The 22493-nt window shown below is 35.2% G+C and overlaps 1 protein-coding gene across 4 annotated transcripts in view; it reads right to left on the bottom strand.

Annotated features, from left to right (window-relative positions):
- The window catches only part of NGLY1 (N-glycanase 1), a 63516-nt gene that overhangs the window by 7334 nt on the left and 33689 nt on the right, over nucleotides 1-22493 (bottom strand). For 3 of the 4 annotated variants that reach the window (XM_059162456.1, XM_059162458.1, XM_059162457.1), the window contains 6 exons: nucleotides 14772-14994; nucleotides 12116-12237; nucleotides 10961-11106; nucleotides 8601-8711; nucleotides 7177-7341; nucleotides 3168-3353 (listed from right to left, as the gene is read on the bottom strand). In XM_059162456.1, coding sequence (XP_059018439.1) covers nucleotides 3168-3353; nucleotides 7177-7341; nucleotides 8601-8711; nucleotides 10961-11106; nucleotides 12116-12237; nucleotides 14772-14994 — 953 coding nt within the window. The remainder of the gene's footprint in view (nucleotides 1-3167; nucleotides 3354-7176; nucleotides 7342-8600; nucleotides 8712-10960; nucleotides 11107-12115; nucleotides 12238-14771; nucleotides 14995-22493) is intronic. The other variant, XM_059162459.1, reaches the window with a different exon arrangement.

Here is a 22493-nt window from a genome sequence, read left to right as displayed (position 1 = left end):
TACTTTACAAAAATGCAAAGTACTTAAGAACATGCCAAGGGATCGTCTGAATGAAGACAGAGCATCTTTGACAGTCTACACAATCTTACAGAGTCTGAGGGTGGTATAGAATTTATGCCATATGCATTCAAACATTTTTCTTACATTCACTAATCTTTACTAAACATTTATCAGGCACTATGCTAGATATATGCATACTGAAAGTACAAGTGAGTAGAAAAAGACAAAGCCTTTTCTTTGAGAATGTTTACAATTCTGGTAGGACAGAGACAAATAATCTATTCTTACACAAATTTGTTAAATAAATGTCATGAAGGAGAGGTACATGAACAGTGAATAAATAAAGGGGGAAATGGATCCAGTTAGCTGGGACTACAGGGAGTGAGGCTTACACTCAGTTCCAAACAAAGGAATAAGTGAATCTAACACAAAAGAAAGTAAAAGGGCTCTGTGCAGAAGGCAGAAGGGCAGTCCAACTGCATCGCAGAGCAAAGGGATAGCATGGTGCAAGGCAAGGCCAGAGAAGAAAGCAGAGGCCAGGCTCAGAAGAGACTTGAGCTCTTTCTTACTCTACGAGCACTCAGTAATGACTGGGGTTTGGGAAATGCTTTTCTGGCTTAACAGCATGGAAAACAACTGTGAGATCCCAGAAGACTAATTAGGAACCTATTAACACTTTTATCAAGGTGTTATCACTTGCCTCCTAAAAGATATAGTGGTCTTTTTGATTCAGCATTTTATACTCCTTCCAAATTAGACATCACTGAACTGTGTATCTGCCAAATAGTAACACTTATAAGTCTCCACATTCCTGGGAGGCTAACTCTGAGACAGTAAGAATCTGTTCTAAATATCTGAGGGCAAGCTGCTTATTATCTGTAAGGATTCCATGCTGGAGGTTACTGAGGAAAGGTGTGGTGGGAAATAGGCTTCTTCTATTTAGTGGAGCTAGAGAATCTCTAATTGGGAACATGCTAATACAAAACTAAAAATACTGACTTAGGTAGAAAATTCAATGTTTCAATGGCAATATATTACTTCTAAGTTATCAGACTCTGGAAGTGTAATGAACATTTTCATATTTTCTTCATATTATAACTTGAAACAGATTCACGCGAGTTTTAAAAGTGATATCCTCTGTATAGGTACATCAAGGCATAAGCTTTAATTGAGTGGGAGTCTTTTTTATTTAATGGCCTCCACATCTCATTTACAATATTTAAATCTTACTTATAAATACACCCTCTGGCTACAATGGTCTATTTAGAGAACTCCAAAACATGCCCTGTACTCCATGCCTTTCCCCTGCTGTTCCCTTGCTTCATGAACACCTACTCATCCTTCAGCGTCCAGCTCAAATGTCGCTTGCTCTGTGGAGCTTTCCCCAACTCCCACAGCCAGAGCTAATTACTCCCTCCTCGGTGTTTCCATAGCAATGTGTTGATATCCTTATTATAGCATTCTGCATCATGGGTAAGATGGCTGTTTATGCTTCGGCTTCCCCTGTTAGACTGTGAGGGTAGACACTGTATCTTTTTTTTTTTTTTTTTTTTTTAAAGATTTTATTTATTTATTTGACAGAGAGAAATCACAAGTAGGCAGAGAGGCAGGCAGAGAGAGAGGAGGAAGCAGGCTCCCCGCCGAGCAGAGAGCCCGATGCGGGACTCGATCCCAGGACCCTGAGATCATGACCTGAGCCGAAGGCAGCGGCTTAACCCACTGAGCCACCCAGGCGCCCCTAGACACTGTATCTTTATCTTTTTACCCATGTAGCTGAGACAATGCCTGATATTAACAGGCATTTAATAAATGTTTGCTGATGAACAAATGAATAAGACAGAAGAAATATTACATAGAATCGACCTGTTTCTCATCACACCAAATTTTCTGCACAAAGTCATTATTTTCTCCATTAACTTTCTCCATTAACGCTGCTGGTGAGGGAGAAGGGCATACTCTTTCATTAGTTTCAGAAGGGTAGCTTAGTCCTTGGATACATAACATGTCTATCCTATCCAGCTTTCTGTTCAGAACAATCTTTGGGATAAGGATAGTCTTCCTGAGAAGTTCATCCGCTCTCATCAACTATATTGTCAATTACAGATACAGACATCTTAAAATTTTCAATTTGATTTTCTTCTATTTTTTATGGTCTTCAACTTAAGAAGAAAATTCCTAAACCTACAATTATAATAATGTTGTAAACTATTCTTAGTTTAATACAAAAAGATCACCAATATAAGCACCAAGGTAAATTTTAGAACAAAAACATGACTGGAAAAAAAGGCAGGGATCCTATCTCTGTATGTCTTCTGTATTCAATGCCTAGAACAGTGATAAGCATAAACGCTAGCAGCTGTTAAACCATGACTCACTTTTTAAATCTAGCCAATGTGTCTTACAAATGAGAAACTTCCCTTCCAACTCAAAAATCTTGGGCAGTCAACTTTAAAAGCTCCCTTTAGGTTGATGAACTCCTATGAAAAATCTATCAATAATATGGTTTGATGTACTGAGGTCATATGCGTAATTTTGTGTTCATTTTTGGTGTCTATCTAAGGGGAGGGCAGTTTAAAGGCAAGGCTTCTACTTGTAACAGATAGTCTGTGACGACAATGCAGGTTGATATAAGTAAACTACTAGTCCTAGCATCTATACCTTTATTTTTTAGGGCATGGAGAAGAAATAACCAATATTGCTGCTCAATCATCTGCATTCTTATTACATGAAAGTGTGTTAAATGGTTAACTCTTGGGACTTCAGATTAAATGTTAGAGTCCCCAGTAGCCTGCTTTAGTAGGTAATCAATAAGCACCTATCAAGGAATTAAATAACACTATATTTTATACACTCATGCAAAAATTAGTCATGAGTTGGCCATACATTTATTTTTCCCCATGAATGAATTAATTTCAGCCTCTTTAATGAAAATGGATACTTCCTTGATACAAATGCACAAATTTCTTAGGGACTTTTAATTAAACGTTGGGAGGATTTTCTTTTACAGGTTTGAGTATTATTAAAATTTTCATATGTCAGTTTTCACTTTACATACACAGTTTTTTTGATAGATCAGTTTTCACTTTACATACACAGTTTTCACTGAAACAGTCTACATTTGTTTAAACAATGACAAAGTTTTTAAACAATCTCATGCATGAAATTACCATGTTCCAGTCTGTTTCAACTTTTCTGAATATGGATTCCATTTTCCACACACCATGCTCCCATCCGGAAATGGTTTGATTATTATTTGAAACTCGGACATAACAATCTTTCACAATATTATAACAAAGGTGGAATTGTTTCGAAATCTTCTCATTTTCAGAGGGAATGAACAGGGTTTCTTTTCTCTTAAAAAAAGAAAGCAGAATTACTTTTCAAAATAATGGAAGACTCCACATAGTAATGAACGTGATTTCCTAGAAATTGGGGTAAATTAGGATATGTCACCTTCTTGCTTAACTCACTCCTACAACTTCTACTGTACTTAAACTCCAAACCTTTATACTAGGACTCTAAATGATCTATTCCCTACTTACTTCTCCAATCAATCTCAAGTTACTCTTCCAATAGCTCCTCAAAAAGGTCCATCCAGGTACTTCCAGCTCAGATCCCTGACACATATTCTTCTTTCTATTCTCCATATACTTGGTTCTTTCTCATCCTTCTGGCCTCAACTTAAAGCAACATTGGGTGCTAGGTATTAAACAATAAGAAAGCTTCAAATGTACAAGAAAACTTCAAATGCTTTTATATTCAAAAGCAGAATATAAAACATCTTAGAAACAAAAGAAGTGTGTGTGTGTATATATACATCACTGTCAGCATTATTAAAATAGTAACATTAAATGTATGAAAAAGATATTTCCCTAGTGGAAACTGTGATATTACTGTCAAACAGGTAAAGAAAAAAAGCAGCTTATTTTTAGAAAATGATTTATAATCATGAATGACCAAGTGTGTAACAAAACTTCCCAGTTCTTTTCCTCTTTATCAAACATATTTTAGGGTACTGGGGCACCTGGGTGGCTCAGTCAGTTGGATGGCTGCCTTTGGCTCAGGTCATGATCCCAATGTGGGATCAAGTCCCGCATCGGGCTCCCTTCTTGGTGGAGAGCCTGCTTCTCCCTCTCCCTCTGTCTGCCACTCTGCCTACTTGTGCTATCTTTCTGTCAGATAAATAAATAAAACCTTAATAAACGTATTTTAGGGTACTAACATAAACCAAATGGAAATAAAGTTTAAAAGTAGCATTATCTATTCATTAAAAAGGATAATTAATTACCAAAGGGAAAATATAAATATTTATGCTACTGAACATAATCATATATGCAACTGAATAATCTGGAGTAAGAATAACATTAATATTTCACAAAATCTTCTGTTTTTTAAAAGATTTTATTTTTTTAAAAGATTTTGTTTATTTGACAGACAGAGATCACAAGTAGGCAGAGAGGCAGGCAGAGAGAGAGGAGGAAGCAGGCTCCCTGCTGAGCAGAGAGCTCGATATGGGGCTCGATCCCAGGACCCTGGAATCATGACCTGAGCAAAAGGCAGAGGCTTTAACCCACTGAGCCACCCAGGCGCCCCGATTTTATTTTTTTATTAGAGAGAGCAAGTAGGTGGTGGGAGGAGCAGAGGGAGAGGGACAAACACACTCTGCACTGAGGCAGAGCCTGATGTGGAGCTTGATATCATGGCCTGAACAGAAATCAAGAGTTGGATGCTCAACTGACACAGCCTGCCAGGTAGCCCTCATAAAATCTTTTAAATCTAAGATTAAGATAAAACTTTTCTCTCCAGAAATAATATCACCGTTTCCTTCTTTTTCCAAATGATTTCAAGGTACAGTTTCATCATTTTTTAAGACTAACATTTTTCATTATTCAATTTACTTTTAAAGTGTTGGTGGTATAGTGGTGAGCATAGCTGCCTTTCAATTTACTTTTAAAATAAATATCTACTTCTAAAGAGGAAAATGATTTTTTAAATCCATGTCTGTAATGATCTCCAGTAACTGGTAAATTTAAAAAGAAATTTCAAAAGGGAAGACAATCTGGGCATATGACCCAATTCATATTTTTAAAGTTTAATCAACTTATATGCCATACAAGAGGAAGCATATCCGTCCATAAAAAGAAAAAAGAATGAAGACCTAATATCGATGTTTTATTTAAACTGAACACAGCTGTGAATTAAATTAGCTCTTTTAAACTGGCTTCATTTAGATTTAAACTTGTAACTTGCACTGCATCAGCAGTGATTTGAATTATCTGTTGAATTTAGATCTTGTAATTCTGTGGCTGAACCAACACTTTCAACTGTCTCTTAAAGATGATGAAATAAATTAAAAAGCAAACATAAAGTTTACTGGGGATAATTCACCATTTTGGACATATTTTTTTATTGGAGAAATGAGCGGCAACAATGGCAAATTCAGAAAAAGCAGATATAAAACTCTAATTTATTTGGAATTCTGATATGATACAGTGAAGGGTTATTTTCCATCTAAGCATTTTTCATTACATATCTTCTTAGACATTTATATAAAATACTCAGTAGTGATCGACTCTGAATTCCCTAAGGGCAAGGGATAGGTCTACTGTACTTCCTTAATATCCATTACAGAGCACATTGTTTTTCACCTAGCCCCTAATATAGGCATATTTCCTCTGTTCATTATTTAATTTTGGGTCATTAATCAAGACATAATGTCTTAATATAAATTTGACAATAATAATCACACCAGAGATGATAATTTCTAGCTAATATGAGATGTATATAATAAGTATACAAGAAATAAACACTTTAATCCACTGAATTACCCAGGTTTATTATTTTTCTCACGTACTATATGTGTATGTATATATATACATGAAAACAGGTAAACAAGTTTCTCTAAAACGTATAAAATCTTATTTTGAAAAACTTGAACAGGCATTTCCCAAAAGAGGAGATCCAAAATTTAAAGAACAGGCATTCAACTTCATTAGTCATCACCAAAATGCAAAGTAATATCATAATATACTACTACTACATACTACCAGGGCTGCTAAAATGAAAAAGACAATACCAACTACAGGTAAAGATGTGGAAAATTCTCATACACTGCTGGTGAGAGTGTAAACTGGCAAAACTGCTGGGGAAAGCTGCTTGGCAGTATCCACCAAGGCTGAACACACTCCTAGCTCCTACTCAGATACCTACCTAGCAATTCCACTCCTAGGTACACACCTAACTCAAATGGATAAATACATTCACGTAAAATGTGTATAAATCGTCTACAGCAGTACGATTTTTAACAGTCAAAACCCAGAAACAGCCCAAATATCCACCAAAGGTGGCATGGATAAATTACATTTATACAATGGAATATTACAGAGCAATGAGAATAAACGTGCCATAAAAAAGCAGTAAAAAAAAACTGCAGCATCAAGTTTGAATTTCATAAAATAATGTTGAGAAAAAAAGTATTCATATGAGTATGTATGGTACAATTCCAGTTACATAAAGCACAATAACAGGCAATACTAATCTATTATGTTAGAAACCACGATAATGGTTATTCTTAGTGGTGGCAGAAGTGACTGGAGGGAACGGATGGTTATTCCTTGGATTCTGGTGGTCTATTCCCCAGGCTGGTTGGTGGTTATGTGGGTGCTCAATGTGAAAATCTGGTAAGCTCTACATTTATAATTTGTGAATTTTTCTGTACGTTACATCAGTAACAGTTACACTCTACTGAAAACTAACATAGAAAAATGTTATTTTAAAATGCCTTGCTAAAAAAAAAAATGCCTTGCTAACTACTGCATGTGGATATACTATGCCAATCAATTACTGGTTCTTTCAAATGTTTGTGTTGTTCAATAATTACTCTAAAAGTTCATTGGAAGGTCGTGGCCTGGGGCACCTGGGTGGCTCAGCAGGTTAAATGTCTGCCTTTGGTTCAGGTCATGATCCCAGGGTCCTGGGATAGAGCCCTGCTTAGGCTCCCTGCTCAGCAGAGAGCCTGCTTCTCCCTCTCCCTCTGCCTGCAGCTCCCCTTGCTTGTGCTCTACCAAATGAATAAATAAAATCTTTAAAAAAAAAAAAAAAGGTCATGCTCAGTGCATTTTTCTATAAGCAAAGAGCATAGTACTGGAAGCAATAGAGAAGATTAGAATTAAATACCTCTAGACCCATTTCACCACGGGCTACTCTCCAAGCCACTGACCCAGATATTCTTCCACCAAGTTCTCCAGGTTTAGGGGTTTTGGGAGATATAAATTCAACAAGCTCCACAATAATCCTCTGGAGAAGTTCTTTTCTTCTGTTTTCTGACAGAGATATTTGCCTCTGTAATTCATATTTTAAAAGAAGTCATTAAGATTAGAGAAATGTAGAGGTCTGCCTCTAAGTAAGAATATACATAAAACATTTGTATTTTAATGGGATCTTGAAAGACATAACCAACTTTTTGTTCACATGTAGTTATTTGGAATGTAAGACAATGTGGAAAACTTAAAATAATTTTACAAATTTTGTGTAAAGAAATAACTGGACATCCATAGCCAACTCTTTATGACCTTTATTGTCCTAGATTTTAAAATGGAGGTAGCAACTTCTGCTTCCAGCTATGACAGACTAGCTGTGTCAGACCAACTATCCTACCAAGGAAAGGTAGCAAAAGCTGGACAAAACATTATATGCAGGCACACATGTACAAACACCTGTTTAAATACAACAGAAAGCTACCAAGGTAACCAGAGCTAAACAAGCTAAGATCCCAAAGAAAGAAATGAATTGTGGTCAACTGAACATACTCCACTTCCTTCCCTTCCAGGCATTTGCCAATTATTAACTGGTCTGAGCCAAAGAGGGTGAGAAAGCAACCATGAAACGATATTTTACGTGCTGAAAAACACAGCAAATTTTTACATTATCACAGTATGGTGGACTAAATCAGTTGGAGTTCAAAGCCTTTCAAGGTGAGAGGCTCAAGGGCCGTACATTAGAAGGTGAAATTACAAACAGACCCAAAGACACTTCACCTTGAAACTCAATCACTGAGTTAAGGGGATCTGCCCTATCCTAACTGCTTGCCAGAAGCAAAATTAGTGGTTTGGCTTTTAAATCATAAAAAACCCCACACATGTATAATAGTAAAAAATTTCAATACTACCAAAGGGATATTAAATAAAATCTGAATCTTCCTTTTTTAACCTCTAGTGCCTTTTTCCAGAAGAGTCACTGTTAACAATTTCCTGTGCCTTCTTTCAAAAATTTCCATTCTTGGAGAAATGTTATAATTATATTTAAGACACAATTTCTTTGAAAAATAAAAACATACTTTTTATGTCTAGTATTATATACACTGAAATTTTGTTTCACTAAACTTTGGTAAGAGATGTTATGATAACTGAATACACAAAAAAGCCATGATATTTAAAACAAGACCTCAAAGTTTTCAATGAACAAAAAACCATTTAACATATTAGAATATTTTTGCTTGCAAAATAATGCTGCTACTCTCAGAGTTTCAATGGGTTAAAAACTGGCCATTCCTGATTCTATAAAACTTTAAATGTCCTCTCAAAAATGCCAAGTGCTCATACCTGTTTATTAAGTCCATTAATAGTTTCTCGAAGTAATTCTTCTTTAACCTCAGTTCTTCTGGAGATTACCTCATCATGTTTACAAGAATATCGCCAAGTGACATCAACCACCTCAAATTACAGAATACAGTATTTAACAAGAATACAACCATGAACCTTAATTTGCTAACTACCAAGAATGTATATAATTCTTAAATAGTTTTTAAAAATGCTATCCTTTGTTTAAATTTTAAAACCTATTAAAAAAATACATGCTTTTTATTTATTTTTCTAAGAGGTACACTTTCAGGAAAGCCTGTGATAAAATGAGATTTCCAGAACATTTAGTTTTTTAAAACTTATTTACAAAGTTGATTTCATAAAATTAGACAAATAAAACCTTGTTTCATTTTTATTGTATTAAATTTACATTAAAGAACTAGTTTGTGACAAAGGTACAAAGAAAATTTAATGGAAAAAAGAGAACATTTTCAACAAATGATGCTAGGGCAACTTGTTATTCTAAGGGGAAACAATGAATTTCAACCCACACAGTGGACTATATACAAAAATTAACTCAAAATAAATGACAGACCCAAATGTAAAACTGAAAATATAAAACTTTCAAAAGAAGACACAGGATAAAATCATTGTGGCTTGGGCTATGCAAAAATTTCTTAGATACATCAAAAAGCACAACCCATCATTTCACCGTCTATATGAATACTGAATCATTATGTTGTACAAATGCAACTATATGTCTGTTATACCCCATTTAAAAGAAAAAAAGCACAATCCCTGAAAGAACAAATTGATTAACTGGCTGTTATCAATTATGTCTCTTCAATAGTACAGACAGAATGAAAAGACACACCAATAACAAGGAGAAAATCTTTGCAAAGCATCTATCTGGAAAATGACTTGTATGCAGAATATATGAAGAATTCTCAAAATTCAACAATAAGGAAATGAACAATCCAATTTTTTAAAAATGGGCAAAGAAGACTATACATGGCAAATTAGCACATAAGAAGATACTCAGTATTATGTCATTAGGGAAATGCAGATGAAAACCACAATGAGATTACCACCTCACATCTATTAAGAAGGCTAAAATTAAAACAACAACAACAACAACAACAAAAAACCCAAAACCAGATGACCATACTAAGGATATAGAAGTTAGCAAGCATATAGAGAAACTGGGAACTCTCACATCCTGCTGGTGAGAATATGATATGGCATGTGACTTTGGAAAAGAGTTTAGCAGTTTCTTTTTCCTCCTTCCTTCATTCCTTTCTTTCTTTTTTAAGTTTAGCAGTTTCTTAAAAAGTTAAACATACACCTACCATATGATCCAGTCATTCTACTTCTAGGCATTTACCAAAGAGAAAAGACAGCATATGGCTTTATAAAGACTTGTGCATAAGTGTTTACAGCAACTTTATTTGAAATAGAAATAGTAAAAAACTGGAAATTACCCAAATGCCCATCAAGAGGTGAATGGATAAACAAACTATGATGCATGCATACAATGGAATATTCAGTAATAAAAACAATTTTTTAATGACTTTTAAAATTCTTTTTGAGAGACAGGGAGTGGAGTGAGCAAGAGAGAACATGAGTTAGGGAGGTGAAGGGGAGCGAGAAGGGGAGAAGCCAGCTCTCCACTGAGCAGGGAGCTGGACACGGGGCTCTATCCCAGGACCCTGAGATTATGACTTAACTCAAAAGCAGAGGCTTAACTGACTGAACCACCCAGGTGCCCCCAAATAATAAATTATTGATATGTAAGGATAACATGGATGAATCTCAAAATTATGCTGAGTAAAAGAAACCAGACCATGCTCACCAAAAAGAACATACACTGTATGATTCCATTGTATATAAAACTCTGGAAATGCAGATTCCTATATAGTGAAAGAAAGCAGACGCATGGTTGCCTAGAGAGGGGTAAGAAGGAGGGATAAAAAGGAGATACGGAAACTTAACAGGGATAGTGAGCAAGTTCCCTAGCTTTTTTTTTTTTTTCCAAAGATTTTATTTATTTGACACAGAGAGAGAGATCACAAGTAAGCAGAGAGGCAGGCAGAGAGAGAGGGGGAAGCAGGTTCCCTGCTAAGCAGGGAGCTGATCCCAGGACCCTGAGATCATGACCTGAGCTGAAGGCAGAGGCCTAACCCACTGAGCCACCCAGGCGCCCTGTAAATTCACTATCTTGACTATAAAGGTAATTTCATGGGTGTATACAAATGACAAAATTTATTAAATTACTTATTTTCAATATAAGCTGGTTCTTATATGTCAATTATACCTTCAAAGGCTGTCCAACAAAAGAAATATTTCATTCTCAGAATATAATTTTTGTGCTTATGCCTTACCTCATCCTTAGAAAATGCAATGACATAGGAAAGCTTCTTGCCCCACCCAATTTCATAAAGGAGTGGCTTATCACAGACATCTTCACAGGCGTCACAGTGCAGCCACCGCTGCTGAGAAGGAGAATAGACTTCTGTCCAGACATGGTCTACTCAAGAGACAAGAGAGCAACAGAAAGAAAAAAAAAAAAGAAAGAAAGAAAGAAAGGAAATGAAAGTTAAGTTTATAAAACCAGAATGATTTCCAACAACTATCCATAAACTCTAAAGGATCACAGAAGAATTTGTAAGGGTCTAAATTTTAGTTATTAGGTCTGAGCATTTTGTGGCACACAGGACTCTTAGCATATTTGTTTAAATTTTTTTGTCTCTTTGAAATCCTTAAAAATGTTTTTGGACTATGTCCTTTAATGCGGTCAGTTTTAAGCTTAATTAAAAATAATGTGAGCTCTAACTCTAAAAAGGTGAATATATTGAACAATGGCATCAAAAATATCAGGCTCAGTCTTTGCTAATATGAAGGAGCTAATGACACTTTTGAAACTGCAGTCTCTTTTGCCCTGTAAGACCCAAACCAGTAGGAGGTCTAACAAAGGATCTCTGGTTACTGATGTTCTATATTTGATTGTAAGAGAACAGTAATTCTTAAGTGAAGGTTTCCTTTTATCCTAAAAAACAACAGAAACACAAGTAAAATTCTGACAAGGGAAACAACTTTTAAATATGTAGATGAGAACAGTCATTTCTAAAGAAGGACAATAAAAATTTCACATGGTTTTTATTACCTTTTTTTGTATACTGAGATTTAAGATTACTACACCTTTTACACTAATTGCTATCAAAACAAAGATTTCTAGAGCATATTACATGTTATTATTCATACAGAAAAAGCATTATTTAAAGTGTCATGGTAAACTGTTTATAAAAGAATGTTTATATTGTCACGTTTAAAGTACCCAGCAAAATGTAAGTGGACTACAAAAATCTTGAGATTCTCCACAAAAAACTCGAGGTTGATATTCTTATTTTACAGAAGGCAAATGGAAACTCAGAATGACAAGGCCAGAGAGTAACAGATAGAAAATGATGAGCCCAGACTATAAACCCAATCTTGAAGTCTGCACAGCCCTATTGCTCTGCTCACACCACGTTTTGTACCTGTGTAATCCCAAACATAGCGAGCTTCAAACCCTAAGGCTCGGCAGCACAGTGTAAAACAATTGGCCCACTCGCCACACCGTCCACATCTTGTTTCCAAAAGTTTCTCAGGGTTATTATATCTGTTTTAAAATAATCATAAAAAAGCTTTGATTCATTAACAACATCAAGAATTTTAAACATTTTTTATTACCTCTGTGCTAAACAGTAATATTTATTTTATATTTTTAAAAATTATTTTAATTGAAATATATTTGAAATACAATATTGTATTAGTTTCATTTCACATTCTTAGACAGTGATTATAGAGCCAAGAATATATGATTATTGTTAACAGAAGCTTTTTTGTTACTTTTGTTAATTATGTTAATAGAAGCTTTAATGAAAATGATTAAACAGTGGTACAGCCTTCAAGGAGTTTACAGGCCTTAGAGGAAGAAGAAATTAACACAAAAACTAATACATGGCAGAATGTGACAAAACCATATATTAGGTCGGATTGAGTCTTATGTGAGAGTGGTTGGGAGGACAGCTTGTATTTAAACTGGGCCTTGAAGGGCAGATTAGATTTGGATAGGAAGAGATTCTCTAGAAAATCTGCTTAAAGCATTGATATTATTCTAATAAGTGATATAATTAGCTCATGCATGTAAAAGGTAAACAACTTAATAAAAATTTTAAAAACGAAGTTGAACTCAATTCTACTTAAAGTACTACTTTTCTGTCTAATGATTTTTTTTTTTTTTTTTTGACTTTATTTGTCAGAGAGAGAGAAAGCAAGCGAGCGAGCACACAAGCAGGGGGAGCAGCAGGCAGAGGGAGAAGCAGGCTCCCTGCTAAGGAAGGAACTCAGTTCAGGACGTGATCCCAGGACTCTGGGATCATGACTTGAGCCAAAGGCAGACACTTAAACCAACTGAGCCACCAGGCATCCCTCTAAACCAACTGAGCCACCTAGGCATCCCTCTAATGATATTTTTGATTGATTCCCCCACCCCCTTCTTAACTCCTTAAAGGTGCTTGCTAATTTGGAAGTTGTTTTTTGAAAGATGTTTTAAAAAGGTACTCCAATTATCAAATTATCATAAATTGGAGAACACCAAACTTTGCATACTGTGTTGAGAAGGATCTTGGTTGATAAAACTAAACAAGAAATGGTCCCTAGCTGAGTAGAGATGCTGGCCGTGAGCTTGTGGAAGGAAGCCATTACATGAATAAACTGGCTTGACCATGACAAGTTTGTCTTACGTAGACGCTGCTGTTTAAACTAGCTAAATTAAATGAATTTAAAATTAAGTAGTTAAGTAATTGAAAAAAGATGTAAATTTATATGAAGAAGTAATAACCACAGAATTAGAGTATCCTATGCCTCTTCTATATACTACTTGTATCAGTTGAATGATCAGCTTAGCCTAGAATTAATAGCGTTCATCATCCCAACTCTATACATAGTTAAACAAATTAACGTCAACAAATTAACAGTTAACAAGCAAACAAGTAGAAAGGAAAACAGTAAATATTTTTGTTAGCCTGTGCCCCTCTACAGGGATATGTAAGGATAACATGGATGAATCTCAAAATTATTATGCTGAGTAAAAGAAACCAGACCACACTCACCAAAAAGAACATACACTGTATGATTCTTATATCATTATCAGTTTATATCTAACGGCCTAGAAAAGTTTATGAGGAAAGAGATTTAATTATTATTTTTTACCTTCCAATCTTTGCAAAGTACCTGTGCAAATGTATGCTGACTGAAGAAATAACCTGAATTAATTTTATGTCATTCACAGATACTAGATTCTGTATATTCCACAGGGCTGGTTCCTAGTTAGGATACAACTGAGTCCTTAAGCTCCAAAAACAGGGATTTCAAATACTTAGTATCTTTCCCTGACCAGTGATACAATCAACATTTTTGAGTATTGCCAATTTAAAAAAATACTGGTAAGAGGCTTGTGAATTAAAGGATGAAAAAAGTTAACTGAAAAGTTCAAACTTCTTTAGTTTAAAATTTAGGTAATGAGGATATGTTAGGTTGAGCAGGGGAGGCACCTGATTAAAACAAAATTCTGTTGTTAAAAAGAAAACAGCAAGATGGTATTATACTTCTACCTTCCACATTACCATCTGATGATTATTTTAAGTACAGCATTGTCTTTAGTGTCACAATTTATCAGTATTATTATTAATGTTGCTAGTGTTATTTTTATGTGCTATCAATCATTATTAAAATTATCAGAAAGTTGAAGTTATATAAATAAAGATTAATACAAAAGTTACATTAGAAGTGCTAAGACTATACTCAATTTATATTCCAGAGCAAGAATAAACATACATTTCCTATAAAAAGGCAGTAATTACTTTAGACTTTGCAGGCCATATGGCCTCTGCTGCCAGTATTCAACCCTGCCACTGGAATGTAAAGAGTTATAGATCATAAATACATAAATCAGCATAAATGTGTTTCAATAAAACTTTATTTATAAAAATAGGATGTGGGCTGGGTTTAACCTGTCAGCCACAGCTTGCTGACCTCTGCCCTAGAGGAATGTATTTCTAATAATTGAAGAGTTCATTCAACAAAAATTCTTTTCTAACCATTCCATTAAAGAATAATGGAATCTAACTTTACTGTCCCGTGGACACCCACCTTGGGAATCGATTGCTGAACTGGCATGCACTGCAGTAATGATCTTCTACTCTGTTTGCACCCCACTTCATCTCATCATCATTGGGGAATAGTGATTCACCTCTAGACTTAGTCTGGCCTCCACATTTGCTGCACAAAATGTCATTGACCCATTGAAAAAATTCTTCCTTAAACCAGTGTAAAAGCTCCAGCAGAAGAAAATCCTCATCACTTACATTAGTACCTGAGAAGTTAAAACAGAGCCAAGTAAGATCTAAAGCTGATAAAAACTAAAAACACACATACATACTTTATTCTCGAATATGGAGCCAAAATAAATGAAAATATAAGAAGATCTAAAAGGTTTTCTCAAATATGATGCAAGAAAAGAATTGTCAGCATATTGTGAACCAAATACACTATACATTTACAGGGGCAGGACATTTACCACTCTGTAACCTCTAATCAACATCATGCACTAACAAGTGAACTGAACACAGCAACCTTTCAGGGAACTGTGGTCAATGTGTAGTTGATCTTGAAACACAGGGAGGTTAAGAAATCAGTTTAATTTTAAAACATTTAAAAAGAACTACATTCAACTTTTATCAGGTATATATACAAGTAAACAAGAAACAATAACAAAATCACTAGCAGAAAGCACAGAATTCCAGACACCTTAAAAATTCAACCTATCAGCTTTTCTAGCAGTGCTTCAACTATACAGTATAATCCATCTGTGAATATTCACCATAAATCACCAGAGGCACAACAATGTCCACACAGTATACAACAACCCTGGCAAGTAAGTACAGCCTATATTATATAAAATTGTACCTATTTGTCAAAATAAAAAATGTCTCTTAACCACATTCAAGACTATGGTACCTTGGGTAAGAAGGGAAGGAGAGGAGAAAAGAATATATAGGAGACACATACAGGAGTCCTCATCTCTTTCAAGTTTTATTATTAAGAAGTGATCATAAAACATACATATGAAGGTACTATATGGCATAATGTGAAGATCTAGTAAAGTTTAATGCTGGTCACAGGTGTTTGATACATTATATTCTATTTCTATAGTTATACTCCATTTGTTTGATATCGTTCAAAATGAGAAAACTGTATTAGGAAAAAAACTAGAGAATATAAAAGCTAGAAATATATTATGTTCCTGGATGGGAAAACAATACTCCAAAGTTGTTACTCCTCTACAAATTAACCTGTAATCTAATGTAAACCCAATTACAAGATAATTTATAAAGTATTTAATTTAAAAAATTTATTTAAAAATATAAAAAATTTATTTAAGAATTTATAAAATAAATTTATAAAATAAATTTTCATAAAATTTGGCTAAGAATATAATAAATTCATTTAGTAATGTCAAAGCACATTACAAAATTTTAATAATTACAATACTGTGATATTGGTGAAAAACAAAAAGCAGATCACTGAAACAAAAGAATGATTCCCAAAAGATCTTTTTTTCTTTTTTTAAAGATTTTATTTATTTATTTGACAGAGAGGACAGAGATGACAAGTAGACAGAGGCAGGCAGAGAGAGAGGGGGAAGCACACTCCCTGCTAAGCAGAGAGCCCTTGATACCAGGATCCTGAGAACATGACCTCAGCTGAAGACAGAGGCTTAACCCACTGAGTCACCGAGATGCCCTGATTCCTAAAAGATTTCTAAGTGATACATGCTATCTAATAAAGTTAGCCTTTCAAACTAGTTCTAAGAAGATGACTGTTCACTCAATAATTTGGGGACAATATATCAATTCTATATTGAGAGAAGGAATACTAGAAAGCTAACAGAAGTCACAGAAGAATATGTTAATGACTGTGGTAGGGAAGGGCCTTCTTAAGCAAGATGTAGACTGTGAAATCAATAATGGGAAAGAATAAGCTTTCTTAAATTAAAAGTTATAGCTTATGAATTTCAAAAGATACACTAAATGAAATTAAAGAACACCAGGAAAGGGGTGTCTGCCTTCAGCTCAGGTCATGATCCCAGAGTCCTGGGATCAAGCTCAGCATCAGGCTCCCTCCTCGGCAAGAAGCCTGCTTCTCCCTCTGCCACTGCCCCCTGCTTGTGTTCCCTCTCTCGTGTCTCTCTGTCAAATAAATAAAATCTTAAAAAAACAAACAAACAGAAAACAACACTGGGAGAAAAAAAAAATGTAATACATCTAACAAAGTATCTAGAATATATAAAGAATTTCTATAAATTGGTAAGAATATTAGCAAACCCATTAGAAAAGTTCAAAGTCTATAAAAGAAGTCCAATAATTCCATTAAGTAGAAATAAGTACTTTCGGTACTTCTGATGTAAACTGAAAGACAATTTGTTTGATAGGACCCTTTACAGTGTTAAGTCACATACCCCTGATACTTCTGTATTTATCTCAGAGAAACACTTGTGCATATACACCACAAGGCATGCTTTGCAAGAATTCTCACTGCAGGAGCATTCAGAATAGAGAAAAATGGTAAACAGTCTCAATGTCTAGCAACAGGGAACTATATAAACATTAGTAAATGCATACTATAGAACACTATGGAGGGTTCAAAAGGTTTCTAAGACAAGTTAGTAAATGAAAAACACCAAGAAACTGAAGATACATGGGATGATAAATTTTATGTAAACCCACACAACTGAAACTATTTTTGCAGGTAACTATGCGTGTAAATACATAGGAGAAGGTATGAAAAGGAACATATCACACGGTAATAGCTGTTACCTACAGAAGAGGTATAGGACTGACTGGCAGGGAGAGTTTAGCTTTTCTCATATAATATGAAAGTTTGTATTAGATTCCAAATGAACTTCAGAAATACAGCACTGCCGCCCTTTTTCTCCATTAAGTGCCTAAAGCAGAGTAATCTTTTTAAAAATGCAAGGCCACTAGTCACTTGTGGTTAATGTGTACTTAAAATGTGTTGACTGTAGGTAAAGAACTGGACTTTTGATTTTTTAAAGCTTAATTTAAATATAAATACCTATATGTGGCTAGTACTGCCCTGTTTTCTAGAATCTTTGCAATCTCTCCTTTTCCCCTTGTCTTTTCATTCTGGGAAATCTCCTTTACTTGCACAGATTTACCTATCACCCTAAAGTGTACTCCAGGCCTACATTTTCACCTGGTCCAGATAATGGCCAGCAGGTACTTTAAAGCATTTCCCTTCAAAGACTGTTCCGTCCTCCTTGACATTTTCCTTAAGCATACACAATGCCTTGTCACATCAAATGTACTCAGCAACTGCAAACAACATGTATTCTATCACCCCAGTAACTCACATCCATTTTCTCCCCTGCTGTCACAATACCCTGTTAACCCTAATTCCTCTTTTGGAAATTCTATTACTACTGTGTTTCCACTCTTCTCTCCTTGCACTCTGTTATTCTTGTTCATCTTACAAGTTATAGCTAGATCAATTAAGCACACCTCTGAGGTCACTTACGTGCTTAAAGCTTCAATGGTTAATGCAGCTGAATTAAGTAATCAAGAATACTTGACTTCCCTGAGCAATGGCTTTATTTTCTCCTTGCTAATGAACAGACTACATAACCTTTTTGCTTCATGTTCAATCATACTAACATTGTAATGTTAGCTTTACCACTAAGACATGTACATCCTCCTAATTTCTTTGGTCCTTATTTTCTATTTCAAAACTTTGTTGAAAGTATTCTTTGTTCCATTTTATCTCTAGTTCTTTTAGGAAAGAGCATATATAAATTATATATACTGATAAATTCAGTATATATTTCTCTGCCTGAAATTCAATGTCAACCAAAATACGATCTCAGCCTACCTGATCTCTCACTACTCGTTTACGCACTCCTTACACTATACACAGCCAGATTTTATTCCTCACTGTTCCCCACATAGAATATAACTCTTCTGCCTCCATACATGCTGTTCACTACATTTGGAACAATACCCCGACCTCTGCCTTAGTAATTCCTGTGGCATCTCAGGTTATTATTCCAACTCATCCTTTATAACCTAAAAAAAAAAAAAAAAAACCCTCAATCTTCTACTGATTTTCACAATACCATTCTACCAACCTGATATATTCTTTCTTCCCTACTTAAAGCTCCATTATAGTGCTCTTAAATTTTAAGTGTGAAAGAATATATAGACAAATCTCATAAGTCACACTCTGATGTGAAATTATGGATGGCTTATCTTACCCCCATTTTCTAAATTTTCTACAAAAAAAAGCCATGTATTATCTTTATAATTATAGGGAAAAAATGCCAGGCAAATGTCGAGAGGGACACTGCTGTGTCTCCTCTGTGGGGCTCAGCCAAATGAGTCACACATAAAACATGCTCTGGTAAGTACCTGTTAAACAGGCATTTATGTCAGGGATTATCTAAAGGAGCACAGTACTTTAATGTGGACAGGATCTTTGTGATCACATATTAATAAGCATTCTTACTTCATAAATTATTAAAAAAACCCTGTTAATTCAAGAATATGAAGAATTGTCTGAAGGTCTCACAACAATGTTGTTGAATTAAGTCTCAGGCCCAGAATGGTTTTTAAATACAAGAAAATGACATAGTATAATATAATAAAAACAAAACTACCAAAATACAATAGGCAGCAAAATACCTAAATGAGATACGTGAGGAGTGATTAAAAAATGGAAAAGAGACTCATAGTTAATCCCTCAGAGAGACTTCCGGTTTTAGCTCTGACATGTAAAGAGCTTAGAGTTGTCATTCCCATCATTACAACAACAACAAACTGAACAAACCAAAATCATTGACTTTTCTTAAGCTCCTTAGAGTTCACAGGGCAAACTGTCACCCTGAAATCTGGAGAGACAGACAAATACAGAGAATCTTAGCCAAATATATGGAATCACAACCAGCCATCTGCTATATGGAACAGAAGCCACTGGAGCCATTAATTGGTAGGAACACTTAAATGATAATTTTGACAAACTGCTGGAGTCTGAATATGGACAAGCTTTAGTAAGAAACACAATCTTTAGGAGGGGTTCCTTACACTCTTGTGGGCTTTCCTTCCAACAATTCTACCAGGTTTTCTTGGTGAAGAACCAAAAAAGATCCCCTCATAGCTCTGAGAAGAGGAGAAGATTAAGAATTGCAAAGTATGGGGTGCATGGGTGGCTCAGTGGGTTAAGCCTCTGCCTTTGGCTGAGGTCATGGTTTTAGGGTCCTGGGATTGAGCCCTGCATTGGGCTTTCTGCTCAGCAGGGAGCCTGCTTCCCCCTCTCCCTCTGCCTACTTGTGATCTCTGTCTGTCAAATAAATAAATAAAATCTTGAAAAAAAAAAAAAGAATTGCAAAGTGTGCCCAGAGCCTTTTTTACAATTAAGGCTTACTCTTCAGGGAAAAAGATTTTACCAGAGCCTTTGCTGAAGTGGGGAAAGGGAACTTCCCTGACCCTAGCCACCTCTATCTAGCCTTCCTATCTCATCTATGGGAGAAAAAGTTAAGAAAGACTTGGCAGGGTCACAGGTCTGAGGATACATGCCCACTAAAGCACTGAGATTTAATCATCAGATTACAGAGGGCTTCTACTCCCCCTTGCCTTACCATTACACCAAAAATGCTCTGGTGTAACAACGATGGAATCTACTAAAAGATGCAGACTATATCTAAGGAGGAGTTTTTTGGAAACAACAGGGGAGACAAGAATACCAGAGGAAGTCTGAAGTTTCTGACACCTACTGCTAACATTAAACATAACCCAACTCCTTGTTAAATGGACGTAAGACCTTATATAAAGGGCTTACTCACCTCAGCTCCAACTACCCAATACATCATGTCTAACTTACAACAAACAAATACAAGATGTATTAAAAAGCAAGAAAAATCAGTCTAAAGTGATAAAGCAAGTATCAGAACCACCCAGATTTTGGAATTAGCAAAGAATTTAAAACAACTAGATATTAGGTATTCTCACGAAAAAAGTAAACAACATGTAGAAACAGATGGATAATGTATATAGATTTTTTTTTTTTGGTCTGTTTAGAAACTTCAAAAAAATTTAGAGGAAATGATAGAAATCCAAAACACTGTAACAGAATGCCTTTCGTGGGCTCATCAGTAGATGGGATACAGCCAAGGACAGAGTCAGTGAGCTCGAAGGTAGGTTAACAGAAACTTCCTGAACTGAAAATCAAAGACCAAAAAAAAAAAAAGGAAAAAGAGCACAGAACATCCAAGAACCGCAGGAAAATATCAAAATGGACCAGAACATCTAAGAACTGTGGGAAACTGAGGCAGAGACAGATAAAAGTGAAATAGGAGGGCCCCTGGGTGGCTCAGTGGGATAAGCCTCTGCCTTCGGCTCAGGTCATGATCTCCGGGTCCTGGGATCGAGTCCTGCATCGGGCTCTCTGCTCAGCGGGGAGCCTGCTTCCCTCTCTCTCTCTCTGCCTGCCTCTCTGCCTGTCAAATAAATAAATAAATAAAATCTTTAAAAAAAAAAAAAAAAAAAAAAAAAAAAAGCAAAATAGGATACCTTCATTTTGGAATACCAGAAAGAAAAGAGAGAAAGAAACAAAAGAAATATTTGAAGCAATAATGGCCACGAATTTTCCAAAATTAGTAAGATTCCAAACCACAGACCTCAGATGCTTAGAAAACACCAATCAAGAAACTACACCAAGACATGTCATATTCAAACTGTAGAAAACCAAAAACAGAGAAAATCTTAAATAAAGCTGGAGATGGGAGTGAGCTGGGGGAAATGGGGAAAACCTTACCTAGACAGGAATAAGGATGAGGATTATAACAGACTTTTTGTCATAAAAAATGGAGACAAGAGGACCGGAGGGTAAAACATTTAAAGTATTGTTGAAAGAAAACCTCACCAACCTAGAATTCTATATCCCAGTGATATTTCCTTCAAAAGTGAAGAAAAAATTAAGGGTTTCTCAGGCAATGAAAAATTTAGGAAATTCATCTCTAGCAGATCTGCTCTGAAAGAAATATTAAAAGAAATTCTTTCGGAAGAGGGAAAATGATATAGATCAGAAATTTGGATCTATGAAAAAGAAGTGTCAGAAAAGGAATATATGAAGGTAAAAGAGAATCTTTTATTTCCTTATTCTTGGCCTAAAAAGTAACTTTTTAAAATCATAACAAGAGCAATGTATTGGGTGATTACAGCATATGACTACAATATTATAAGTATGGAGGGAAGAACTGGGATGATTCTGTTAAAAGGTATCTGCATTATACATTAAGTAGAATAGTGTTTTTGAAGGTAGACACAGTTAAAACATATATTGCAAACTAAGGTAACCCCCAGAGAAATTATATAATCCCCTAGAAAATATAGTATTAAGAAATGACTTAGATAAAAGCTAATCACATAAAAACTCAAAGTAAAAATGCTAACACTGGAAAAACCTGACAACTAAGATCTTAAGACTATTAATGATAACACACAAATATTATTGGTTGATGAATGTGGTAGGTATCATTCTGAGGCATTTACATGTACTATTTTCATTTATTTAAAAAAAATCATCCTATTTTCAAACAAAGAAACTGACACACAGAGATCAAATTACTTGCTCCGTAATGTACAGAAAAGTGGCAGAGCTGAATTTATTCCCAGACAGCAGTAGGTGAGAAGAACAATATCATATACCCGTAAATACTATCTCTTTATTAGCCGAAATGAATCAATGGTCTAATCATATGGATTAATCCTCAATGTGGCTTCTAATTCACATTAAAATTCA

This window comes from Mustela lutreola, chromosome 2 (assembly GCF_030435805.1).
Source record: "Mustela lutreola isolate mMusLut2 chromosome 2, mMusLut2.pri, whole genome shotgun sequence".
Lineage (NCBI taxonomy): Eukaryota > Metazoa > Chordata > Mammalia > Carnivora > Mustelidae > Mustela > Mustela lutreola.
The sequence above is the reverse complement of the archived record's forward strand: the minus strand, read 5'-3'. Positions and strand labels throughout refer to the sequence as shown.